At 42.7% G+C, this 23,437-nt stretch overlaps 2 protein-coding genes across 2 annotated transcripts in view; both read right to left on the bottom strand.

The window, feature by feature from the left end:
• Positions 1-23,437, bottom strand: part of LOC148020566 (uncharacterized) — a 131,685-nt gene that overhangs the window by 92,625 nt on the left and 15,623 nt on the right. Inside the window, exon 3 of the mRNA XM_087698341.1 lies at positions 18,368-18,432. Coding sequence (XP_087554467.1) covers positions 18,368-18,432 — 65 coding nt within the window. The remainder of the gene's footprint in view (positions 1-18,367; positions 18,433-23,437) is intronic.
• LOC148020567 (uncharacterized) lies at positions 6,235-7,219 on the bottom strand. The gene has a single exon (XM_087699485.1). It carries the CDS (start codon positions 7,217-7,219, stop codon positions 6,575-6,577), a length of 645 nt encoding a protein of 214 aa, XP_087555611.1. The 3' UTR covers positions 6,235-6,574.

Below are 23,437 nucleotides of genomic sequence, written 5' to 3'. Positions count from 1 at the left end.
TAATACCTGTGTGCGAATGCGTGCACGCGTGCAGGGACACGTTCACTGCAGGTCCATCGTCAAGGTGCCACCTATTCATCAGGTCTCTCTCGCGCATGCATCCACACTATGCCCAAACCTGCCCTCTACCTAGATCCCTATCAGAGATATGGTTATCCCCTCAACAGCTGTTCCTCAGAGATAGGCAGATTGCATGCATTTCTTGTCAGTCTGGGCATTCTAGAGCAGTCACCTGCAGTTGTGCACTCTTGTATGTCAGTTTAGGCAATTCCAATCAGTCGTGGGCAGTTGGACAGGTGCCACGTGGCAGCACTGAACAGATTCTCATGTGCAGGCAGTCAGAGCATTTATTGCAGGTGCCACATGTGCTGTCAGCAGTTAGTTGGCCTCATTTGTGTGCAGTCGGACAATAAGACTGACATGTCCTATTCTATGGCGCTATTCATATCAGCCCAGCCCACACATTTTTTCATCATTCTCTGATAGCAGGATTCCAGGTTGCTGATCATGGAGATTGCTGCACACACTTGAAGGTTCACAGCCCTTGAGATCGTCAAGGTGGAGATATGTAGACATACGCATTGCACCCATGTACATATCTGCATTCATCCTTCAGCATTCGTCATTTGCAGATCTTCTATGTTGTTTTCTCTCTCTCTCTATCTCTTTTTTTCATAATAGGTTATTGTATTAATGACAAAAAAAGTACAAGATTACATGATTACAAGATGCATGATGGCTCTAGGCCATCATGCATAACCTCACTTCATAGAAGATCAAATAGCTAAAGGAGTACAAAAGTCACGGCAAAGAAGCAGTAAAGATTGCTGTATGCCAAGGACCTAAATCCTCCCTAGGGAGAAGATCAGCACGATGCACAAAATCTAACTGCCAATGCAAAAGACCCTTGAGTTTGGCTATGTTTGTGTGTGTGTGTGTGTGTGTGTGTGTTTTCACTCTATCTCTCAATCTTGGTCATACGCTTCCGCACCGCTGCACTCTGACATGGTATCAAAGCAGCATACAAAGACTGACTGATCGTGGGCAAACCTAAAGGGAAGGTTTTAGTGCAACACAAGGCTGTGTTTTCAGCATTCGAGGGCGAGCACGACAGCTGCACATCAACACATGGCTGAGAGGAGCATGGCCATGCAAGAAAGGAGCAAAGTTGCTGAATGTGCTGCCAATTTTTGCTGTTCAAGAAGGAGGAAGGCTGCATTTTCAGCCTTCAACTGCAGATTTTACCTTTTCGTCGCTTTTGGCGAGTGAAGGAGGAGTGGGACGAGCGGAAAAAAGCCCTAGAAAGCTGCATTTGCATATTCAAAGAGGGCTGCTTTTTGTGTTTTTGCAGGCATTGTAGGTGAAGATGTCTTCTAAGGCCGACACAATTTTAAGTGATCATGGACACCGTCCTACCAGCTCTTCCATTAGATCAAAAGCTCTATGGTGAGAACCATTGCATTTGGCACATTATGATACTTGCCAGATTGGAGTCCTATGATTTGGCAAAGCTTGTGATGGAGACTATCGACCATCCTTCATCAAGAGACGAGTCCAAACTTTCTACAACAAACCATTTGGAGCTCACAAAGGCTCATGTATATTGGGACAAATTGAATGCCCGCATCCATTTGTTTCTCTTTCTTCCATACACTACAACCAGAATCCCCATATAGAGCACCTGACGATGGCTAGGGAGATATGGCTAGAACTTGATCAAATTTACAATAGAATGACCGTTATGAACCTCTTTCTTTGGAGATACGGATGAGGACCTTGAGTGTCAACAAATCATCTTCTATGCGGGAGCATATAAACAAGCTAGGAAAGCTACAAATACAAGTGTAGAACGCGGGGAAGGTGATCACTTCTGAAGACATGGCCATAACGCTCCTTCCGCAGTTACCGCCTAGATTCACTACATTTTGTTTCGCTTTGATTGCTTCAGGGCAAACAAAGACTCTTCATTGGGAGGAGACGGTTCCTATGGTTTTGGACCAGGAGGAGCAATTAAAAGGGTAGAATACTTTCAAATCGAAGGCATTGACATGTCAATCCTCTCAAAAGAAGGGGAAGGACCAAAAGAAGAAGGATAATAAACCAAAGAGGGACAAGGAAAAGGAGTCCACTTATCCTATGGCAAGTCAGGTCACTGGAAAAAGAATTGTCCCGACAAGGAGAAGAAGTAGAAGGAGAAGGAGAAGGAGAAGTCTTCAAAGGATTCAAGAGTGGTGGTTGCTCCCTCATCAACTGACTTCCTCCACTTGGAGGTGGTTGAGGCATTGACCCCTAGGGCTTCTAATACTATGTAGACAGCCCCAGACTCTTGTGAGTAGATTGTTGACAATGGTGCCTCACGGCACATGACTCCTGCTGCTACAAGTGTTGTCCATTTGCGGCCTTCGCATGGGCAAATTCTAATTCGCAATAGCTCTTCTATTCCTATTCAAGGGAGGAGTAACGTGCAACTTATTCCAAATGGGTAGGGTGGTGCCCAAACTTCATAGGTGCTTTATGTGCCAAGCTTGGGATACCATTTGCTTTCAGTGCACAAGATTTGTGCCCTCAGCCTTTTGGTTGAGTTTGATAAGGATTCCTTTCGAATTCTTAATCGTGGATCGAGATAGGTACTTACTGCCGGGTACGAGGAGAATGGAGACTACAAGTTCATGTCTCCTTCTACCTTAACTTCTCTTCTTCTTACCTCTCAGACACAGTCCAAGGTCTGGCATGCTTGATTTGGCCACCTAATTTATGATTACCTTCAAAAGGCATCTAGGGGACAACTTGTTCAAGGTATGCCGCACATTTCGGTGAGCCAACAGCCATATCTATCTTGCATTCATGGAAAACAACATCATGATGTCATTCCCAACAAGGCTTTGAGGTGATCTTCAGCACCCTTGGAGCTTGTTTCTACATATCTTTGTGGATCTATGCAAATGGAGTCCCTTAAGGGAAGCTTGTATTTCATGCTGATTATGGACGATTTTAGCAAGATGACATGGGCCTATTTCTTGCAGCTGAAGTTGGAGGCTTTCTCCCACTTCAAGGATTGGTTACTTTTTCAGGAGAACCCATCGGGCTGGAAACTAAAGACGCTACAATCGGATAAGGAAGGACAATTTGTTTCTAATGAGCTTACTAGGTCTTGTGTAGATCATGGTATCCAGCAAGAGTTTGAAAACACAAACACGACTCAAGATAATAGCATGTTGGAGCAAAAGAACCGAAGTGTGATTGAGATGGCTCGCACCATGATGGAGCATAAACAAACACCTCAGTGTCTCTAAGCTGAGCCTTTGGCTACTGCAATCCACATCCTTAATTGATCCCCCACTTGAGCCATTGTTGGTATGATACCTTATGAGGCATATTTTGGGTCTACACCTGATGTTTCTTATCTCAAGGTTTTTGGGTGTAACGCCTATGACCATATCCTGAAGACATTGCATGATAAATTTGAAGCGGCTTCCCAAAGACAGGTGTTTGTGGGCTACAGCTCACAATCCTAGGGTTACGGCTTGTATGATGTTGTTGAGCAAGATGTCTACATGAGTCAAGATGTTTGGTTTGAGGAGGTTCCAACCTCAGGGGGGGTGAGGAGTACCCTGTACTTGGGATCCGTAAGATAGTTGGGTGCTATCAACTGTACCTTTGGAGCCCACGCCTCTTAGGATGCTTCATCTTCGAATGAGGATACTACTTCTCTACTGACTTTCCCAATTGAGCCGCAGCCAGTGGATGTTCCAAAGACTTTAACAAATGGAGCACAACGAGGAGAGATCCGGACGACTCCTCGTTGGACTCGAGATACACTCCGTGATTAAAGGATAGAGGGAGTCCTTGAGGAGTAGCAGCCACAAGATGGTCCATAAAGGTCTCACAAGAACCAGGTGCATACCACTGAGCTTGTTTGTACTAACTATTGTTTGATGAAATGTGCCATACAAGATAGGAAGCACATCTCCATGAAGGAGGCTTTGCAATCACAACATTGAAAGAAGGCAATGGAGCAAGAGTTGGATGCTATTGAGCGGAATGGCACTTGGAATCTTGTGTCTCGGCCCGCCATTCATAGAAAGGTGATTAGTGTGCACTGGGTTGTTAGAGATATGGTCATCCCCTAGACAAGCATTCCTCAAAGATGGGCAAATTATATGCATTTCTTGTCAATCTAGGCATTCTAAAGCAATTGCCTACAATTGTGCACTCTCGTATGTCAGTTCGGCCAGTTTCAGTTAGTCATGGGCAGTTGGACACTTGCCATGTGGCAGCGCTGGGTGGATTCTCAAGTGCAGGCAGTCAGCGCATCTATTGCAAGTGCCACGTGCTGTTGCCAGGCAGTCCGCCTGGTTTGTGTACAATCGGCCAATAATTATGGCCGACCTGTCCTATTTTATGGGGCTATTTGTAAGGGAACCCTAATTTGCGGTAGCAAAGGTGTAAGCAAGCACAAGAGCCTTCAGATTCACCTCCCAGCCTCGCTCAGGAAGATGCAGGAAGAAGCGTGCGTAGAATAATGCCAGAAGTCGATTTCTAAAGGGTTATACTAATTTATAACTCACTTACTTAAGGCCTTGTTCCCACTTACTTCCTAAGCCCCCCGACCCCATACAGGCGCCCAAGGCCCCTAGACGGTCACCTCTCGTGCTATTTCCCCATAAGTTACATTCATTAATGTAACATTTCCTCCCCCTTAAGAATCAATTTCGTCCTCGAAAATGATACTTGGAAGGTCTAACTGTAAATTGGAAAACCTTTTCTTAAAGTGCTTACTCGCTCTCATGTTAGGCACTATTATATGCAAACTCTGCTATTGGTAAATACTCTTCCCAATTAGTCTTCCTTTTACTTACATATGCTCTCAACATATCTTCAAGGATTTGGTTAACCCTTTCAGTTTGCCCATTAGTTTGCGGGTGCTCCGCCGTGCTCATGCTAAGTTTAGTATCCAACTTCCTAAATACACCACGCCAAAATTGACTATCAAATTTTCTATCCCGATCAGAAACTATATTTACCAGAAGGCCATACAATCGGTATATGTTCTCTATGAACAATCTAGCCAATTCTGGTGTTTTAACATCAGTTGATGTTGGACTAAACCTAGCCATTTTGGTTAACCTATCCACAATCACCCACACAGAGTCATGCCCCCTCTGTGTCCTGGGTAACCCGACAATAAAGTCCATGGAGATACTCTCCCATTTTCCCAAAGGAATCTCTAATGGATGGAGACATAGTTGTCAAGTACGAAAGGTACGATATGATACGGTACTAAATGATACCTTAAGATTTTATAAGGTACGGTATAATATTAGTATGAAAAAAAATTGAACTTCATTTTTTTTAAATATATAAATAATAGAACACATGTTTAAAGTAAAACTAGCAGTGTCATTGCAAAATATGTAGAATACATGAGGTAAAAAGCCCTCGCAATCACATGCGACCAGCAAACATGCGGGCAACGATACAGTATACTGGATACATCATACAATCATCAATGAGTGAAACTGGATACAATCATCAGTGATAGTACTAAGTAGATACAAAAAGGTGAGACTCGAGAGAGCTGAGGCCTAGAGGCTAGGATGACTCATGAGGCATCACTATCATCAGCATCATCATCATCATCATCATCTGAGTGCTCATCAAGAGAGTTTGAAGATGACTCCTCGTCATCGAATGATGAGGCACTCTCATACTCATCCTCACTAATAAGGTTACCATCATCATCAAATGATGGCTCCCTAGGCAATGTATCAACATTCACCTACACAATGCACATAAGATAATAGATTATAAATACTAAATTGCTGAGTATAATACTATAAAGTAACAAGTTGAAACCAACAAATTTAAAAATTAAACTTGACTTATCATTTTATGGTTAGGTATTTACCTGCTTTGGACTACCCATACTCATCATGGCAAGTCTTTGTTTCCCCTATTGAAAAAGAGCGGTTAGAGAAAAAGTGGTATGCACTTGAGCAACGTGGTCTCTCGGTTAGAGAGTACTCAAATCAGTTTTTGAACCTCTCGATGTATGTTCATGGGGTCTCCGATAGTGCCAAGTTGAATAAATACATATTTGGTTTGGAACCTATTCTTTCTTCTGAAGTTGGAGCCATGAATCCTATTGCGAGACTAACCATCGATTGTGCTAGATGGCATTGGGAGGGTGTGGGTTACCCAAACCCTCCCCTACCCCTACAAATATGAGGTTAACAAGATCGAAGACGGTAAAATTTTGTGAGAAGCCTCCCAGTTCTATGGGACTACCTTGCCGTAGGATGGACCTGTCACTCCAGTCTCTCCCACATGCACCCGAAGAGCAATCCTGCGCAAGGACTCTCATGGCCAAGGGCTGAAAAGTCTCCAGCGCATATCCAAAATTTTGCCACCAAAATAAAGACTTTACAAGTGACTCCCTTCTCCAACAAGTGGAAGAAGAAAATGCCACATGTCCTCTCTGATCTGCATAGCATCCAAGCTCCTCTAGGACTGTGTTGTGGTCATCTATGGGGACCACACAAGTCAAATATGCAAGCTGATCTGACCGGAGCTCTCAATCATCCATGATCGCTGGCGACTTGTAGACCAGAAGTACCAATGCTGCAAAACCATGGATGGGCCTATGCATCCATGCCCATCTCCTCTCTGCTATCTCTATGATGTATACACGCTGAGAATCTGTGATCATCGTGCAAGCCCGTACCTCCACCAATGCCGCTCTAAAGAAGTGAACGAGAAGGCTCATGGTGGACCCCTCACAATCAATCATGTGCAACACCCTATAAAAGGGAGTCACGGCAATCACAATGGCACGGACTTTCTGCCAAAACTGCTCATCAAGACACACCCGATGCATGGCTTTCGCCTCCTCTGTCTCATGCTCATCCCACTCATTCCATAGAGTGGACACCACTGTTTGGCGTAGGGCAGACCGCACCTCATAAAGCTGCTCCAACAATAACCACATATAAGAAAACCAAGTTGAAGAAGGCTTCTTCAACTCAAGTTTGCTATGCTCCCGAGATATCGCAAGCACCTTCACCTTCACCGTGAAGAAGGTGACAACAAATATAGCCTTGTGTACCACCCTCTTCACCCAATTTAGCTTCCCAATGTCCTCCATGAGCAAGTCCAAACAATGACTTGCACATGGAGTCCACATGATCGAAGGAAACTCGGCCTCAAGCAAACGGCCCATGCACTAACAATTGGATGCATTGTCGGTCACAACTTGCACCACATTCAACGGGCCCACCTACAAGCACATCATACATGGCACAAATTATAAAAGCTTCGGGGAGAGATGAATCATGACTTGAAAATTCTAATTATGATTTATGAATAATGAAAGCAACTTTAAAAAGACAATGTGTACCTCAATGTTAAACAGCAAGGCATCAGAAATCAATAGCTCGATGGTTGAGCATGCAAGCTCATTTAATTCATCCCAATCTTCATGTTCCATGTCTCTGGGCTTTGCCCCTTTGGTTTTAATCGGCTTTGCCTGCTGCTTTTGCAACACGATATCGTAGCACTGCTTTTGCCAAATTGCAAAGTTATATACTCCTTCAAGGTTCTTTATGTGCATGAGATTACTGTTGTCACTGCTGCCAGCCATGATTTTCAGCCCAAATGTGACCAAAAAATCAGCAAATGCAAGCCCAAACTGTCACCCAAGTGACCAAGGTACAAACAAGTACCAACCAGCAATTGATGACCACGTAGAAGCACAGATTTCAGATCTGTAATTAAATTTTCAGAAGCACCAAACCATGTGCTACAGCATTCCACAACTGATTACAGCTGTTCCAAGGGCATATACATCACATTACATGAGAAATCCCAAATTTTTAGCTACAATTTCTGTTGTACATGTACCCACGGGCATAAAATTTGACACCAACGGTCAAAAGCCCCAAAATTTTTGTGCTCAAAGCATCAACCACACATCTGCATTTTCTCTGTCATGCAAAGAACAGGTCAATTTTGCTAGAATAGAGCAATTTCAGTAAAACCCCCAAATTTAACCAAGTGTTGATGTCCAAATTGCATGAAATTGAACCTGCATGTACATAGAATGACCAAATGGTGCACAAATTTTGCCCAAACTGCAAAAGCCCAAAATTGCACAGGATCCAATGTGCATAAATGTCAAGAAATTGGGTAAATTTCAGCCCAATTTGTGCATGTACATTAAAATCCCTAAATGTCGGGGACAAAATGTCACAAATTCCTGTAATTTCTGAGACAGATATCACTGTTGCATCTTGCTCGCACCTAATCTGGACAAATCCCCAAATTTTCCAAGTCTTGCGTGCACTAATTTCAGTGAAATTAAAAGAATTTCACTAAAATGTGAAAAGCCCAAAAATTCCCCAGCATTTAAATGTACACCAACTTTGCAATTTCTGAGTCAAATTGTCCAATTCTGCGTTGAGATCCCCAAATTCAAGAAAAGGCCCAAATTTCTGGGCCTAAACTTACACAAATTTACACACTGTGCTTGTGCGCGCGAACATCGGAAGGAGAGGAGGCAAATTCAAAGGAGATTTTAAAGAAAAGATTTTTCCTCTTTTTTTTTTGAAAGATGTAATGGGATCCGTTGACCCCGTTCGACCATTCCGCCACGTGCTAGACCTGTCCCACCAACTGCTGCCCCATCACGCGCTAGACCGTCACACGCCGACTGCTGCCCTCGTCGCCCATTGCGCGGCGATCGACTATAGCACGCCTATCGACTATAACACGCATGTCAACTGTAGCACAATTGTCAACTATAGCACGCTTGTAGCACGCCTGTTGACTATCCACTCACCGGGCCTTATCGCAAAGCTATCGTCTGTCACGCACTGCTAGTCTTGGACCTAACGCTTGGACCTGTCGTCTGTCACAACCTGCCAGTCTTGGACCTGACACTTGTACACGTCACCTCAACTGTCGATTGCTGTGTAGAAGCAAGCTTCTTCTTTTGTGCAAACCTAATTCGCACTTCTTGAGAAACGCGAACACCATTACCAATGCTCTGATACCAGTTTGTAGTGACGGCTTAGGCATGAAGATTGAGACAGTGGGTGTTCCGTAGTTACAGAGAGACAGAGAGTGTGAGAGAGAGTAGAGCAAAGAGTGTGCACGATTTTAGGTACAATGATGAGTGTGTACCTTTAGGTTTTTTTATAGATATATATGTGTAAGTACAAGTGCTAAGGGTGTGTTCACACCCGACCACATTTAAAGGCACGAGGGCCTTTATTCCCAATACTTGATGATTGTGACCTTTGGGATTTTGTTACTGTCCCTATACCCCAACCTTGTCAAAAGTGGATGCAATGATGGAAGCATGGAGAACTGCTATAATAGACTGCTTAACAAAAGAGACAAAAAGGAGAAACACTGCAAGAGAAAATAACACAGCATAGAGAACTCAAAAGCAAAGAGATGCTCAAGAAATGGAATCCATATACCAAGATATGAGAGACAATACAAACCCAACGTGAGTCACTAGCTATCAAGGCACTAGTACCAACTCCCTCTCTCCACCAGAACTTGAAGGTGGTAATTGACAATGATGGAGGAGGAGGAGCCCCAATATATAGGCATGAAATAGGCCTCAAATAAATGTTGGTCTTGTTGGCTGACTCGCATAATAAATGCCAAAAACTGGCATAAAACAACAACAAAAATGCCTAAAATGAGTACAATGTGCCCACTCTTAAATGGCATGCACAGACTCACACATGAACTAACATATCTCCTAACCCTCTCTAAGATCATGTGTGATCTACTACAATATAATGATACAATAATAATAACCCATCATAGCCCATACAACAATAACCACCAAAAAAGAACCATGGATATCCAAGTAGCGAGTAGTCAACCCACCACCAAGGAACCTCAAAGAGAATCTAAAGTCAATGTGGATCGTACCAGCTCTTGAAAACAGAGGAGAATCATAGCAGCTCTCAATCTCTGTCAACAATGTCTCAGATTACCATACAATACTAGCCTGTCAAAACTTCCTCTAAACATGTGTGACCATGGATTCCCCACCTTTGGCCTGCCAAAGTGTCCCCTCATGTGAACTCAAACTAGGAGCCAAGCCGACTCTCTATCAAACACCAACACATCATGAACCTAGATGTCAATCCCAACTCCAAGATTTGAACCTGCCATACTTCAATTGATACGTCAGGGATATCCTTCTCTGGAACTTGTACACCTCTATAGATGAGGCACAACTATCCGACCTCACCACCCTCTCACACTCCCTCTTTGGCACTAAAGAGTTGTGAGGGATGACTACTTCACCTACACTAGCAACTTGGAAGGGAGGCCCCTGCAACCATCATCGGGTTCACATAGCTAGAGCCTAAACTTAGCCCTGGAGCTAAGGAAGATGCGCCAAGAGAGTCGTCACCGTCCACTCCTACTCCTATCGTAGAGCTACTAATGTCTTGCAATCCTTTCGGAGGTGCCCCTTCTTGCCACAAAAATAGCACTGAGACTTCTTCTTCTGTCGTATGGCACCCCTCTCTGAAACTGGAACATCTAAAGCACCAAGAGATAGCATCCTCATAGAAACATGAAGCTGAACACAACAAGTCTCCAACATAAAACGCATAGATAAGTAAAGAATGTGTGCATACTAACCTCAAGAGGAGATGCCAGAGGAGCCATGATGAGAAAGATACAGAGAAGATAAGGAGAGGCAAGGTATCTTGAGGGATAGGATGGAGGAGCTACGAGATGAGCTTTCATTCCTTGGTACGAATATTTCTTTGAAGTACCTAGCTGTGACATTTCTCTCACATCTTCCATCACTGACCTATGATGTGTTCTCCACCAGTCTTCTCACTTATTGTAGCCAAGAGTCTCTCACTTGGGAGGAGCTAGTCCCTTTGGAACTTGAGCTGGATGCACATCACAATGAGACAGATTCTTACGGAGCCCATGCACATGGCCATACTTATGTAGCCATATCTACAAGTATAGGACAAGCCAAGTAGAAGAAAGGAAAGAGGCAAAAGTTGGAGTCATCTTCCAACTCTGATACAAATTTTGTCACAACCCGAGGAGAAGTACCAAGGAAAATACCCTCACCTTCATCCTAGAGCAAAGGGTGGATCTACATCGAAGCCTTCGTCTACCTCTACTTCATCACCCACTATTACCACCGAGTATGTGTTTCTACACATTTATTAGGTGGAGGAGCCTTTTTCGACCGTCTCAGCTTTTGAGAACCTTGGCTCATTCAACATTGACAATGGTGCATCGAGTCATATAAGTCCCTAAGGTCATTTGTTGCAAGATCTCCATCCATCAAAGGGTATCATCACCTAGTGACATTTCTTAGGTGCCTATTAATGGTATTGGCACCTTGCCTTTATTGTCTCACCATCCCTCGAGCTTCGTTTCTAAGGCCTTATAAGTTTCAAACTTGGGCCTCCCTCTTCTCTCAATTTATGGCTTTCTTATACTCACAACCCACATTGTCTCCACTGAGCCCACCATCTTGGTTGAGGATTCTTCTATACAGGAACCACTTTTGTGACAAGTTGGTAGGAGAGGGGGCTATCTATGTTTCATTCCCCTTCCATTGTGCAGGGTCCTCTGAGGCAGCTTTCTATTGTCGCACCCGTTCCCAATTGTGTACCATTTATCCCACAAGTTCCATCCCATCCCCACCATCTCCTCTGACGGTTCCCTCGTACCTCTCATCCCTTTCAAAGGGGGACAATATTGGTGATGTAGCTCTGGAGGACTGAAACTAGTAAAGATGGTAGTGTACCACTTGGAAGGTGATGTCAGCTAATCACTGGCAGCAAAGACTAGACAACAGCTACTAGAGAGTGATGAGGAGTTCTGTAGCCTGCTACAACAATAAACACAACAACCAAAGGGCAGCAGCAAGGTCAGCACTAGCTAAGGAAGGCATGACAAAAGTCGCAAGAGTTGTACAGCCACTGAATGATGTGGGCTGGTGGCTGAAAATCTGAAGAAGAGTCATGAACTGCAAAAATGGGGATGGGTTGCATGGTGGGCAGGGTGCATGGTGGGCAGCCTGTCTATTTATAGATGGATGGATCCTCCCAAATTAGCGTTTGGCATATGGGACATAGAAACTCTCTAGGTGAAGGGGATGCAATGGCAGTGGAGAAGGAGAAGAGGAAGATGCGGGAGAGAAGAGCACACACAATGTAGGTGCTGTCAAGAATGATATATATATATAACAGTCTTATTGCACTTTTATACCAGTTGTTGAGGTAAAAGGCCACTAGGCCTACCCATGTACATAGACCGCCCATTCTTTATTCATATATAATATGAAAGTGCGATAAGGCTATTATACATATATCATTCTTGACAGCACCTACATTGTGTGTGCTCTTCTCTCCCACATCTTCCTCTTCTCCTTCTCCACTGCCATTGCATCCCCTTCAACTGGTATCATAGTGAGTCCTTTGCGAGCGCTTCCTGGCCTCATCCTAACCTTTCCCACACGAGGTATGAGATCTTCACTTCAGCCATTTTCATAGACAGCAGGTTTTTGAAGATGGCAGCCATTGTTGAGCTTGCCCATGAAGCTTGAAGCTTCCCCTCCACCTTTGGCTTGATTAGTGGCCTTCTTTGGCCCCTTGGAGACCCCCCCCCCCCCCACCACTTGCAATCTTCGTAGCAGCCCCCCAGCCCCATATCTATAGCTGGTGCAATCACGCCATGTTGATAGACGTTTTTCCCAGTATGACAGAGATCTACAGAAGTCCTCACCCACATGGCACTTGTTTATGGTCTATTGAGACCCCCCGGCAATTGGTATTGAGCTTGGGCACTTACACATGACTTGGGGCTTTGATCTTGAGCTCCTCTTGGCTGGATAAACAGCAGCAGGCCTGATTTCAGCCTGTCCTAGACATTTACAGCAGCCCCCAGCTCATTTACTTTATCTAGAATTTGGTTATGGCTTGTTGAAGCCTCCCGACACTTGGCTTTGGGTTTGGGCATTGATATTTATGGTTAGCATTGAGCTTGGAGCTGATTTAGCTCAGCCATGGACTGTTTGAATAGTCCTAGGACTGTCATAAACAGGGCAGCACCCTGTCATTGATCTTTAGAGGTACATGTGATGGTCATTTGATGCCCAATTATCCTCGGATGATGCCTATATGTCAGGGAAAGTATGCCTATGATGTGAGATGCTTTTGGGGCTGAATTTGCTCAGCCATTGGCTGTTTTACACAGTCCACAGGTAGCCCAAAACAGGGCAGTCCCCTGTCAATTACATTTATGCTTATGTTACATGGTCATTTGATGCCCAATTATGCCCGGTTGGTGCCTATACATATGGGAAAGTATGCCTATGGTTTTGAGCTTGGATTGAGCCACTATTTGCTCAGTTTTGGACATTTCTTTACTGCTGGAAACTTCAGAGCTGAAGCTATTTGTGCTACAGTTGGGTTATGCCTATTGGTCACGGGATGCTCCCGGCTATTTGGGGTTATGTACAGATGTATTTGGATGATGCCACATGGTTCGTTTTGCTCCCGGAATGCTTTTGAGCAAGAAGTAGAGCTCAATTTTATGGTCCACTGTCATTTTTATTTGCAGCTGGCATTCCACTTATGACTGCTTATGCCTAGGCTACCCATGTGGGTTTATGTCTTGTTGGAGGCTTTTGGGTTTGGCTATAGTATGGCAGATATTTGGGCTTGACAAGACTTGCATTTGAGGACTTTTGTGGAGCAGTTGGACATTGATTTGGCTTTTTCCGTTACGACCTTGGATGCTACTTAGCCTTATGGTCCGATATTATGGATCCTTGGATGTTTAATTGATGCAAACATATATTGAGCAGAGTTGCTTCATTGTCTTGGAAGAGTTTTATTGAGCTTTGTATGCTCATTGGTGCTTGGATTTATTGCGGGTTATTTGGTCGATTAGTGGACTTTACAATGCTTGGGATGCAGTTATGGCTTTCTTGTTTCTTTGTTGCCTAGCCACTATGCTAGTTGGGCTCTTGTTGCCCGTGCATGTCAAATAGCAAATACTATACATGCTTACCTGGCTACGCACTTTGTTTATTGTCTTGTACCTTACAAAGCTACTTATTTGGATGTTGTTTTACAGATGTTTGGGCTTCTCCTGGAGCTTGACTCTTGCAAAATGCTTTGCCACTTGTCGGTCCTTACTTGACTTGGATGTTCCTAGGTGGCATGATGTACTGCAGAGCTATGCATATGCATATGGTTATGGGCTGATTTCATGGCTGAATACCGTATGCTCTTATGACAAATGTCTTATGCTTTACCGTACTGTGGTTGGTTATGTCATGCAATTGGCTATAACTCTTCTTTATGTGGGAGCTTTTGCATCCTTGGTTAATGCCTTTATGTCCTCCCGTCCGTTGAGGTTTCATGAGTCTTTGCAGCATGCTTCTACCACTGATGTACTTGCAGATGATTGTCTTTATAAGCAGGTTCCCTTTGTTGGGACAGCCCTCGACTCCTTGAGCTCCGTCGATACTATGGATTGTCTCTCATGTGGGAGATTCTATGGTTGCAGTTATCCAGATACCACATGCATTGTTATGGCATTATTGCCTAGGCCATATGCACCATAGAGAGATGGAGATCTTGTCTCGTTCAAACTCATTGTTGCCTCTTATGTCACATGCAGATCTTCATGCTTGCCTTGATTGTTCTTATAGTCCTTGCAGAGCCCCTTTGGCACATGGCAATCGTGAGAGGCATGATCCTCTAGATCCTGTCCATTGTGCAGTATATGGACCTATACCTTCCCAATCACTTGGTGAAGTGTGGTACTTTATGACCTTCGTGGATCATGCTACCCACCATGTTTGGGCTTTTCCCTTGGTACGGATTGAGGATACCACAATTATGCTTGACAGGTTTATGAATTCTATTGGTTGTAGGCCTAGGTGCTTGCAGATGGATTATGAGAGTCATGCTATCTCTCCCAACTTTCAGTCCTATTGTCAACAGTTTGGCATTGATTTCCTATGCCCAGGATATTACGGGATTGCTCATGGCATGTTCCTGACTCTACACGCAAAGTTTGCTTCTATGCTTACCATAGCTAGGTTATCTTATGGCTTTTGAGCTAAGGCCCTTATGACAACAGTCTACTTGCTTAATAGGATGCCATGTCTGACTTTGGATGGTATTACACCATACTAGGCATGGAGTGGCATGAGACCCTCCTATGATTACTTGTGGATGTTTGACTGCCAAGCATTTATATGTATGCCAGATATGCCTATGTTACACAAATGTATCCTCCTTGGTTATGGAGATGGTGACTTTCGGGCTTACAGGTTATGGGAATTGGATGCCCAACAGGTTATACGCATCCGTCATGCTGTCTTTTACGAGACATAGACATCTCTCAAGCATCTTGATGCGCATTCAGTGCGTTTTATGGTTGATGCTACAGTCGTATGTCAGTCTTCCACTTCACTGAGGCCACATACTATCTTGAAACTCCGTCACCGAGATACTGGCCCTTCTTCTATGATTGATTTTGGAGACTCTATGTACTCTTAGCTATCTCCTATGCGCCACACTGATGCTATGCGCTACTCTAATGCTTATGCATTACAGCCTTGCACTCATGAGTTGTGCTTGCTTCATGAGAAGCATTCTTGGATTGCCGTTGTATGGAGCTGTGGGATAGCTTGTCTCCTGGATATCATGGACTTGGGGATACTTCACTCTTCTTTCGCAGAGGTTCCCGCTTATTGCATAGCTCACTTTCCGATTGGCATTGGGTGAGATGTCATGATCCCTCACCTGTTCTCTTTTTTTTTCCCTTTGTTTTTCACTCCCCGACACATTGGCCTTTTAGTGGGAGGTTGTTGGAGTAAAAGGCCACTGGGCCTACCCATGTACATAGACCGCCCATTCTTTATTCATATATAATATGAAAGTGCAATAAGACTGTTATATATATATTATTCGTGATAGCACCTACATTGTGTGTGCTCTTCTCTCCCGCATCTTCCTCTTCTCCTTCTCCGCTGCCATTGCATCCCCTTTACTAGGAATGCGTTTCTTTTTTAATGAAAGTTTTGGTAATTGCATGTTATCGAGCTGTTTAAAAGAGCCAATCAATTTGTAATGCATTTTTAGCTCCACAACATAGATATGGACTAAACTCAAGAATGTCTATGAGGACCAAGGTTCACACTTTTTCTCACCAGCTCACATTGGAAATGCAAATTCATCATATGTCCCCATCCTCGTCTCCTGCCATGAGGAAGCAACACATAACAAGATGAAGCAAATTCAGTTTGAGTTGGCATCATGTGGTTGGGTGGTGAATTCTAGGGACTTGGTAGTTATCTTGCTCACCCATCTTCCCTCCCCCATGTACGATATTTTTTAATACCACTTTTGCTTACTTCACAAGCTCATGAAAATTGAACCTTTGACTTGGGAGGAGTTCGTTCCATTAGTGCTTAAGCAAGAGGCTCAACATTCTGAGACCTTTAGAAGATCGTGAGCAATCACCTAGGCTTTCACTGCAAATTCCAATGGGGGAGGGAAGAAGAAAGATAAGAGTAAGAAAGATCATAAGGAGCACAAAGGAAAGAAAGAGAGGCAGGATCTTCCAAGAGCTGCCCATATTGCAAAAAGGGTACCCATACAAAGGATCAATGTTGACACATCTGCATCCTTTTAAGGACATTAAGGCATCTGACATGGCTACAAAGGACTCTAGCTCTACGGCACCAACTACAAAGTTTGTGTTTGTCACTCTTCTTGCTTCAAAGGGGCATTTGCTTTGGCATCTTTAGAGCCAAAGCCTTGATTGGTGGATAGCAATGCTATTAGCCACATGATTCTCATTGGAGTGGTCGCGTGATGTTCAAGATAAAGGCGGATTGGACACCGTGCGTGACAAGTCTTCTATGCTAGTTTGTGGTGTGGGCACCATGTGAGCAAAGTACCTTAGGGTTTCCAAAGAAAACACAGTGTGCAGGAACTCAACTAAAACAACTAAACTCAAAGAGAAACTCCAAAAACTCAAAATACAAAGTCTAAAGTGAGGCAGTAACTCAATGAATTGAATAAAATATTATATGTCCAAAGAGTGAAAAAAAACTCAAAACACACTCTCTAGGAGCAGGCCAAGTGGAGGGAGTCAATGAAGACAGCCTCCAAATGAATCTGAAGCAGTACATTCGCCATAAAGGGATAAAAATCGACATGACAGCCGTGAAGAGGCATCATAGGGGATCATGGGATCCTAGAGCAGATCAGCAAATGCATCTTCTTCTCCTTCTGTTCTAGCCTAATTGCAAGAGGCAGCAGACATTGAGTCTTACCCACATGTTGGAGGGAATGTATGATTGAGGCAAGCTGAAGTGATCGTGGCTTGATCTAGGTGCAGATTCTTCGAAGTAGATTAAGATAGAGTAAAGAGCTGTCTCGAATAGGATAGTTAGGCAATTTTGTGGATTTGAATTTTTGGTTCATGCTTGGGCTCTCAAAACCAATACTTGTACAAATCTCTACGATAAAGATTTAAGAATCTCTTCCACCTTTCTTGGGATTTCCTATCTTCTGTTGAGTTGTGCATGTCTTTTCAATTTTTTGGCTTCAGCTATGTTCACATGGAATAAAGTTGTCTTTGCAGGGGGGGAGGGGAGACTATTAATCATTCTGAAGTATATTAACATCTGCAACATGACATAAAGACCCCTGAGACCTGAGTTTATAGTACATTTGCAAAGCATATCATCATGAAATGCATAATAGAGGAGACACATACAAGTGTGAAAGTACAAAGTGTCAAACAAATCTAGTCTAATCTAATCTAGATCTGAAAAGTCAGTCTGGCTGAATCTGAATAAAAGGAATGAAAAGAGATCAACTATAATGAGGATGGAGACAAGGCTAACAGAAACTGGACTCAAGTCTGCCCATAGTCCTAGATGAAGCCACCATCCATAGGCATCCATAGATAGTGACTGGTGTCAGGCCACCACTCTGGTCTGCAGTAGAGCTGTCATCAGATGACGTCAACACTGCTCTATCTCATCCATGCTTAAGTGGAGGATGCCTCCCGTGCTGAGTGAAGATGGATGTGGATGGATGCACACATGCGTGCGCACGCGCACACACAGGCAGCCAGAGAGACCCAGAGGCAGAGAGAGATTGTGTGCATGCATGTGAGCACACACACATGGAATACATATATGCACATGCCTTTATCTAAGAAAGAAATAAAGAAAACCAATCGCACTCCATGAATAACTAACCGCCCACATTGTCATTTATGCTATCAAAACATAAGACAAAGAAGGGAAAAGAAAAGAAGCACAAACCTTATATGAATCATTTAAGAAGTCAGAAAAACTACCATTCTTCACAAGTATTGAACCAGCAACACCTGAACATATGTAGCAGATTGCATTAGAGCTGGACTACTGATACACAAAATTGTACACACAAACCAGCAGCTAATCAAGTATTCAAGATGCGCATCAAGAAGGAAACTCATCACTGCCAGGTCAGAAGCATGCAGTGAACATATACACACAGCATCGACACAGCAAACAATGTAAGTTTATGCATTAACAGTTCAACTTTGCAATGATAAGCGCACAAAACTCCACAGCCAATTCCAATACATTGCATCCATAAAATAGTCAAATCATCACATCTATGATCAGAGAAGTATTAAACCTTGTACTGAATTGTACTACTTCAACTATGTGAACAAAATGCACATAGGAGTAAAGATGAAGTGAGAGAATGTTGAAAACAAACAAAGATAATGTATTGATTAGCAAAATCAATGAAGATGGCTGAATGCAAAAGCAACCGTTGCACAAGGTACAATACATATCACCAGTCAGGACATTGAAGAAAAGATGACTGGATGAAATGAAATGACAATCTGTCATTGTACTGGCAGGATGCCCTAAAATATTCGTGCACAACTTAGTGTCGAACTACCACGTAAACCAAGAAGTGGCCTGTGCAAAGCAAGAAATGAACAGTTACAAAAACTGGACAAATGTACTAATGTTCCTTTGCAAAAACTGAACAAGTATCCTAATGTTCCTCGCTCCTAAAAACACAGAAGAATCATAGCAGGCTGCAGCTCTCTATGGCTGTCAACAATGCCTCACAGTGAAACCAGCCTTCTTTCTCAAATAGGGTGGTAAATAACCTAATTAAGCACTTATTTGCAACAATTAACAATTCACAAAACTGAAATGCACACTTTACCATACAATCTTGGAGATTGGACAACCTATTGGCCCCAAAACAAGTGCCCGCTGCGGTATTTCTTTAACTTTTATTGCAAATGGATGGAGTACAACTGAGATCCTTTGACCTCCTCCGCTAATCCAAGTGCCTCTTGCTGTCACCTGACAAGCAATCCTCCAAACCAATTTGCCCCTTGGTTTGCTTGGGGATCGGCCTTCGCCCTACTCCTTGAAAGACAAATTCAACCCCAACGCCTGGTTGGCCTCTTGAATCTCCTTGAAATTCCTTAATTACAGCTCTTGGAATTCAAGTCCTAGGCTCTTAATTCTAAGCACACATCCCGAGGCGAGTGTCAATACCCTAATTTCTGCTATAAATTAGGGTTTATAGCAAAGATTGACTCAAATCACTTCCTTTAATGGCTCAAACTATTGAAAAATGTTGAGATAACTTGAGAGATGGATGGGGAATGAGAAAGAATGTTGTAGAGAGAGAAATTTCAAAGTTTCATCGCAAGAAACACAGAAAAGCTACTATTGCCTTGCTAAAACAGCCATGGAAGCTGTCACCTATACCTTAGGACCACCAAAGAGTACTATCCCCTCTTCTATCCTGTCATCTACACCAAAAGGACCTTGGGCTACTATCACCTACTCCTAGAGGGCTCCAAACTATTGTCACATATTGTAAAACTAATCCTTGGTGGTTCCAAATCACATCATTAGCCTCTTCTTACTCTCTAACAGCCTCCTTTTCTCTCGCAATGGTTGGAATAGACTTTCACCAGCCCCTAAAAACGTTTTTCCTACTTGCATGGGCAAGTTTTACCAAGTAGTAGCCTTCTAATCTCATTTTCCAACGTTATTCAGCTTATTAAGTTAATTCTCAAAATATTGATTCTGAAAATTAATTAATAATTATTCTAGTGCTAAAAAATTTAATTGCACCAACCAAAAATTGAATTGGCTAGGCCAATTTATCTTCCAAGTATCCATGAGCACTTATTAACCCTTAGACTCGTATTAATTAATTAATTAATGCCTAGTCTCTAATGTCACCACCAACATTAGTGGCCAATAAATTAGTCTAGGAGAAAATCTAACACCGAGTACCACCTAGCATATATCAAGCATAACTTATTATAACTTTTACTTTCGGCATCAACAAATATCTCACAATCCTAGGTCCCACATTGTGATATATTTGACTTACATCCCACATGTATAAGTCACATTAGCATATTTGATTAACTTTTAATCAAATGCTAAGCAAAGCAATAAAATTTCATGTCCTCATGACACGCAATAATAGTCATAACCATCTTGTCACCATGGATTCCCCGCCTTTGGCCAAACCACCAAAGTCCCCTCATCTAAGCTCGAACTAGGAGCCAATCTCGCTCTCTATCATTAAACAACCCATTATGAACTTGAATATCAATCCCAACTCCAAGATTTCAAAACCTGCTAGACTTCAACCACATCGCCAACACTAGAAAGCAATAGAGGGAGAGGCAACTAGCCCCTTCCCCTACTCTGAAAAAGATGGCCCCTTCTACACCTTGACCTTTGCCTTAATTGGAGAATCCGAGTCAAAGCCAGACAAGGATGAAAATGACTCATTGGAAGAGTCCACATCATGCTTCTCCTTCTTTTTCCACAAAGCCGCTAACTCCTTATATTCCTTCCACAAATGTCTCTTTACCACAATGATAGTATTGGGCCTTTGAATTCTTTTTCCTATCACCCCTCTCTGAAGATGCAAATGCCTCGTAATGGCCAGCATACTGAGATGGAAGCCTCCCTTGTAATCTCAATGACGCCGCATACTTAAGCAACATCGAGGACATATGCAAAAATCGACTAGTGTCAATGAGATTTGGGCCCGCAAAGCATTGGTTGCTCCATCAAACTCCGAACAAAGCTTATAGAGCACAATCCCTACAAGGTGAGTCTCTTGAAGTGCAAACTATGTACCAAAGCTGACCTTGTACCTATGCAACGCAAAGCAAGAAAGACTAAATAGTATCTTTAGGCTCAAACTTCATCTGCTAGAGCTGTCCATAGAGAGTCACTATACACATAGTCAATGGAGCCTCGTAGAACATATGAAGCTTCTCCCACACCACTACAGTTGACATGATGTGACTGCCAGTCATAATTGCTTCTACACAAACCATGCTTTCATGACAACATTCCATGTAAGATAATCAAGGTCATAAAGTTTATCATTAGTAGTGTAACAAAGGAGGTGCCATATGGAGAGGATAGAAGGAGAAGATATAGAAAAGATAAGAATCACAAAGAGAGTATAGCCAAAACACAACACAAACTGCGCTTGCACAAGTTTGCACAGTGTATTACACAAAAGCTAACCAAAAAGCCGACTACTGCAAAAACGCATAAAACACAATCAAAAGACCTGAGAATACAATTGTCTACATTAGATGCAATAAACACAAGGTAAGATCTGCAAAACACAAGCTATTTAGGCAATAAATGCAGCAATGGGATAGAAAACAGGTCAAAACACAGGCACGGTGAACATTAAATGCAGCAAAACAGTCATTAAATAATGTTGAAAAGTAAAATGCGGACTGTTGGAAAAAAAAGATTGATGTCAAATGTCATGAGGACAAGAATTTTTGAAACCTCACTTAACATGTGGATTAATTTTTAATCACATGGTTAAGTGAATGTTGCACATGTGAGGTGTAACTCAAGTTAGAGTAAATTTGCGAGCCCGGGACCTGAGGAAATCACAGAATGTCAAAGGCAAAAGCTGCTATAAGTTATGTTACACAGGTACTTGGCGGTATCTAGCACCAGTTGTTGGCTTAGGTCATTCATTTGGACATAAGTGTCAATTGGTGACACTAAAGAAGTGGTGTTTAATGGTACCTAACTTCTAAGGCACCCAAGGGCAAGAAAAGACCAATCAACAACAAGCCACAATATCTACAAGCTGTTGAAATAGAGTGGCAACAGTACATGACTAATTTTCTTCAATTCTTCGCGAAGAAAGTCTGAATTTTCTCTCTCCTCAGCATTCTCTCTCGTCTCCTAGCCTTGTTTCGAAGATTACAACATTGGAATCATCAAAGCCTGAGAAATTTCAGATTTCTCTATTGTAAACCCTAATCTGCATAACAGAAATTAAGGTATAGCAATAGCCTCAGGAAGCATGCCAAAAATTGGAAGCTCCAAGACTTAGATTTAACCCGGCTAAAGCTCTTTTCGATCAAATTCAAGCGGAGAAACCAACAAATCAATGAATTTGGAGCATTTTCCATCTCCATCAAAGCGGGTGAAGGCCAATTGACTACCCGAATCAAGGGGCAAATCAAATTGAAGATTTATGGTTTGGAAAGCAAGGGGAGTTGGAATACCGAAAGAGATTGGGAAAATCCCATTGTACATCAACTTCTTCTTCAATTAAGTTAAAGAAATACCGAAAGGGGCGCTAGTTTTGGGGCCAATAGGGTGTCCATTATCCAAGATTGTGAGTTAATTTGCATTTCTTGATTTTGCAATAAATGTTACTGCTGTAACTAAGTTGTAATCAAGGAATTACCACCCATCCACGAAAGGAAGGCTCGTTTCACTACCACCCACTCCCTCTCTCCAACATGACGTGCTTTGGAAGAGTCTGGTATAAAATCCCAAAAATAAGCACCAAAAAATGCATAAATATGCTCGTGTACCCAGCCCACTAAACTGCATCTAGACTCACTCATTAGCTAACTAATCTACTAACACCAACCTTTGGGATGATCAATCTTGCTATTGCCAACCTATAGGAATCCTTGATTTGCTATCGTTTGTCTCTTGTGCACTCTCTAATGGCCAAAATAGCCTCCACAACAAGCACCTACAGCAGTTTGGCCTCTCTCCTCCTCCTTCAACTCTCCAATGTTGGAATGAGGTTCCATCAATCTTTAACAGCCCTTTCCCCTTTGCATGGGAAGGTTTTGCCAAGTGGCAGCCTTCTAATTGCATTTTTCAACAATTCTTGGTCCAATTAAATTAATTTTCAGAATATTAACTCTAAAAAGTCATTCAATTATTATTTCTTACTCAAAAAAATAATGTTACCGGCCAACAATTAAATTGGCTAGGCCAATTTGTCATCCAACTATTCCTAAGCATTCATTAGCTCTTGAATTGGCATTAATTGAT

Source organism: Lygodium microphyllum, chromosome 18 (assembly GCF_053477565.2).
Source record: "Lygodium microphyllum isolate KBCC chromosome 18, Lygodium_microphyllum_v1.1.10, whole genome shotgun sequence".
NCBI classification, from domain to species: Eukaryota; Viridiplantae; Streptophyta; class Polypodiopsida; order Schizaeales; family Lygodiaceae; genus Lygodium; species Lygodium microphyllum.
This window is presented reverse-complemented; position numbering and strand designations above follow the sequence as displayed.

Coding starts and splice junctions, on each gene's coding strand:
- LOC148020567 (XM_087699485.1), bottom strand. CDS start 7,219: ATGGGCCGTTTGCTTGAGGCCGAGTTTCCTTCGATCATGTGGACTCCA.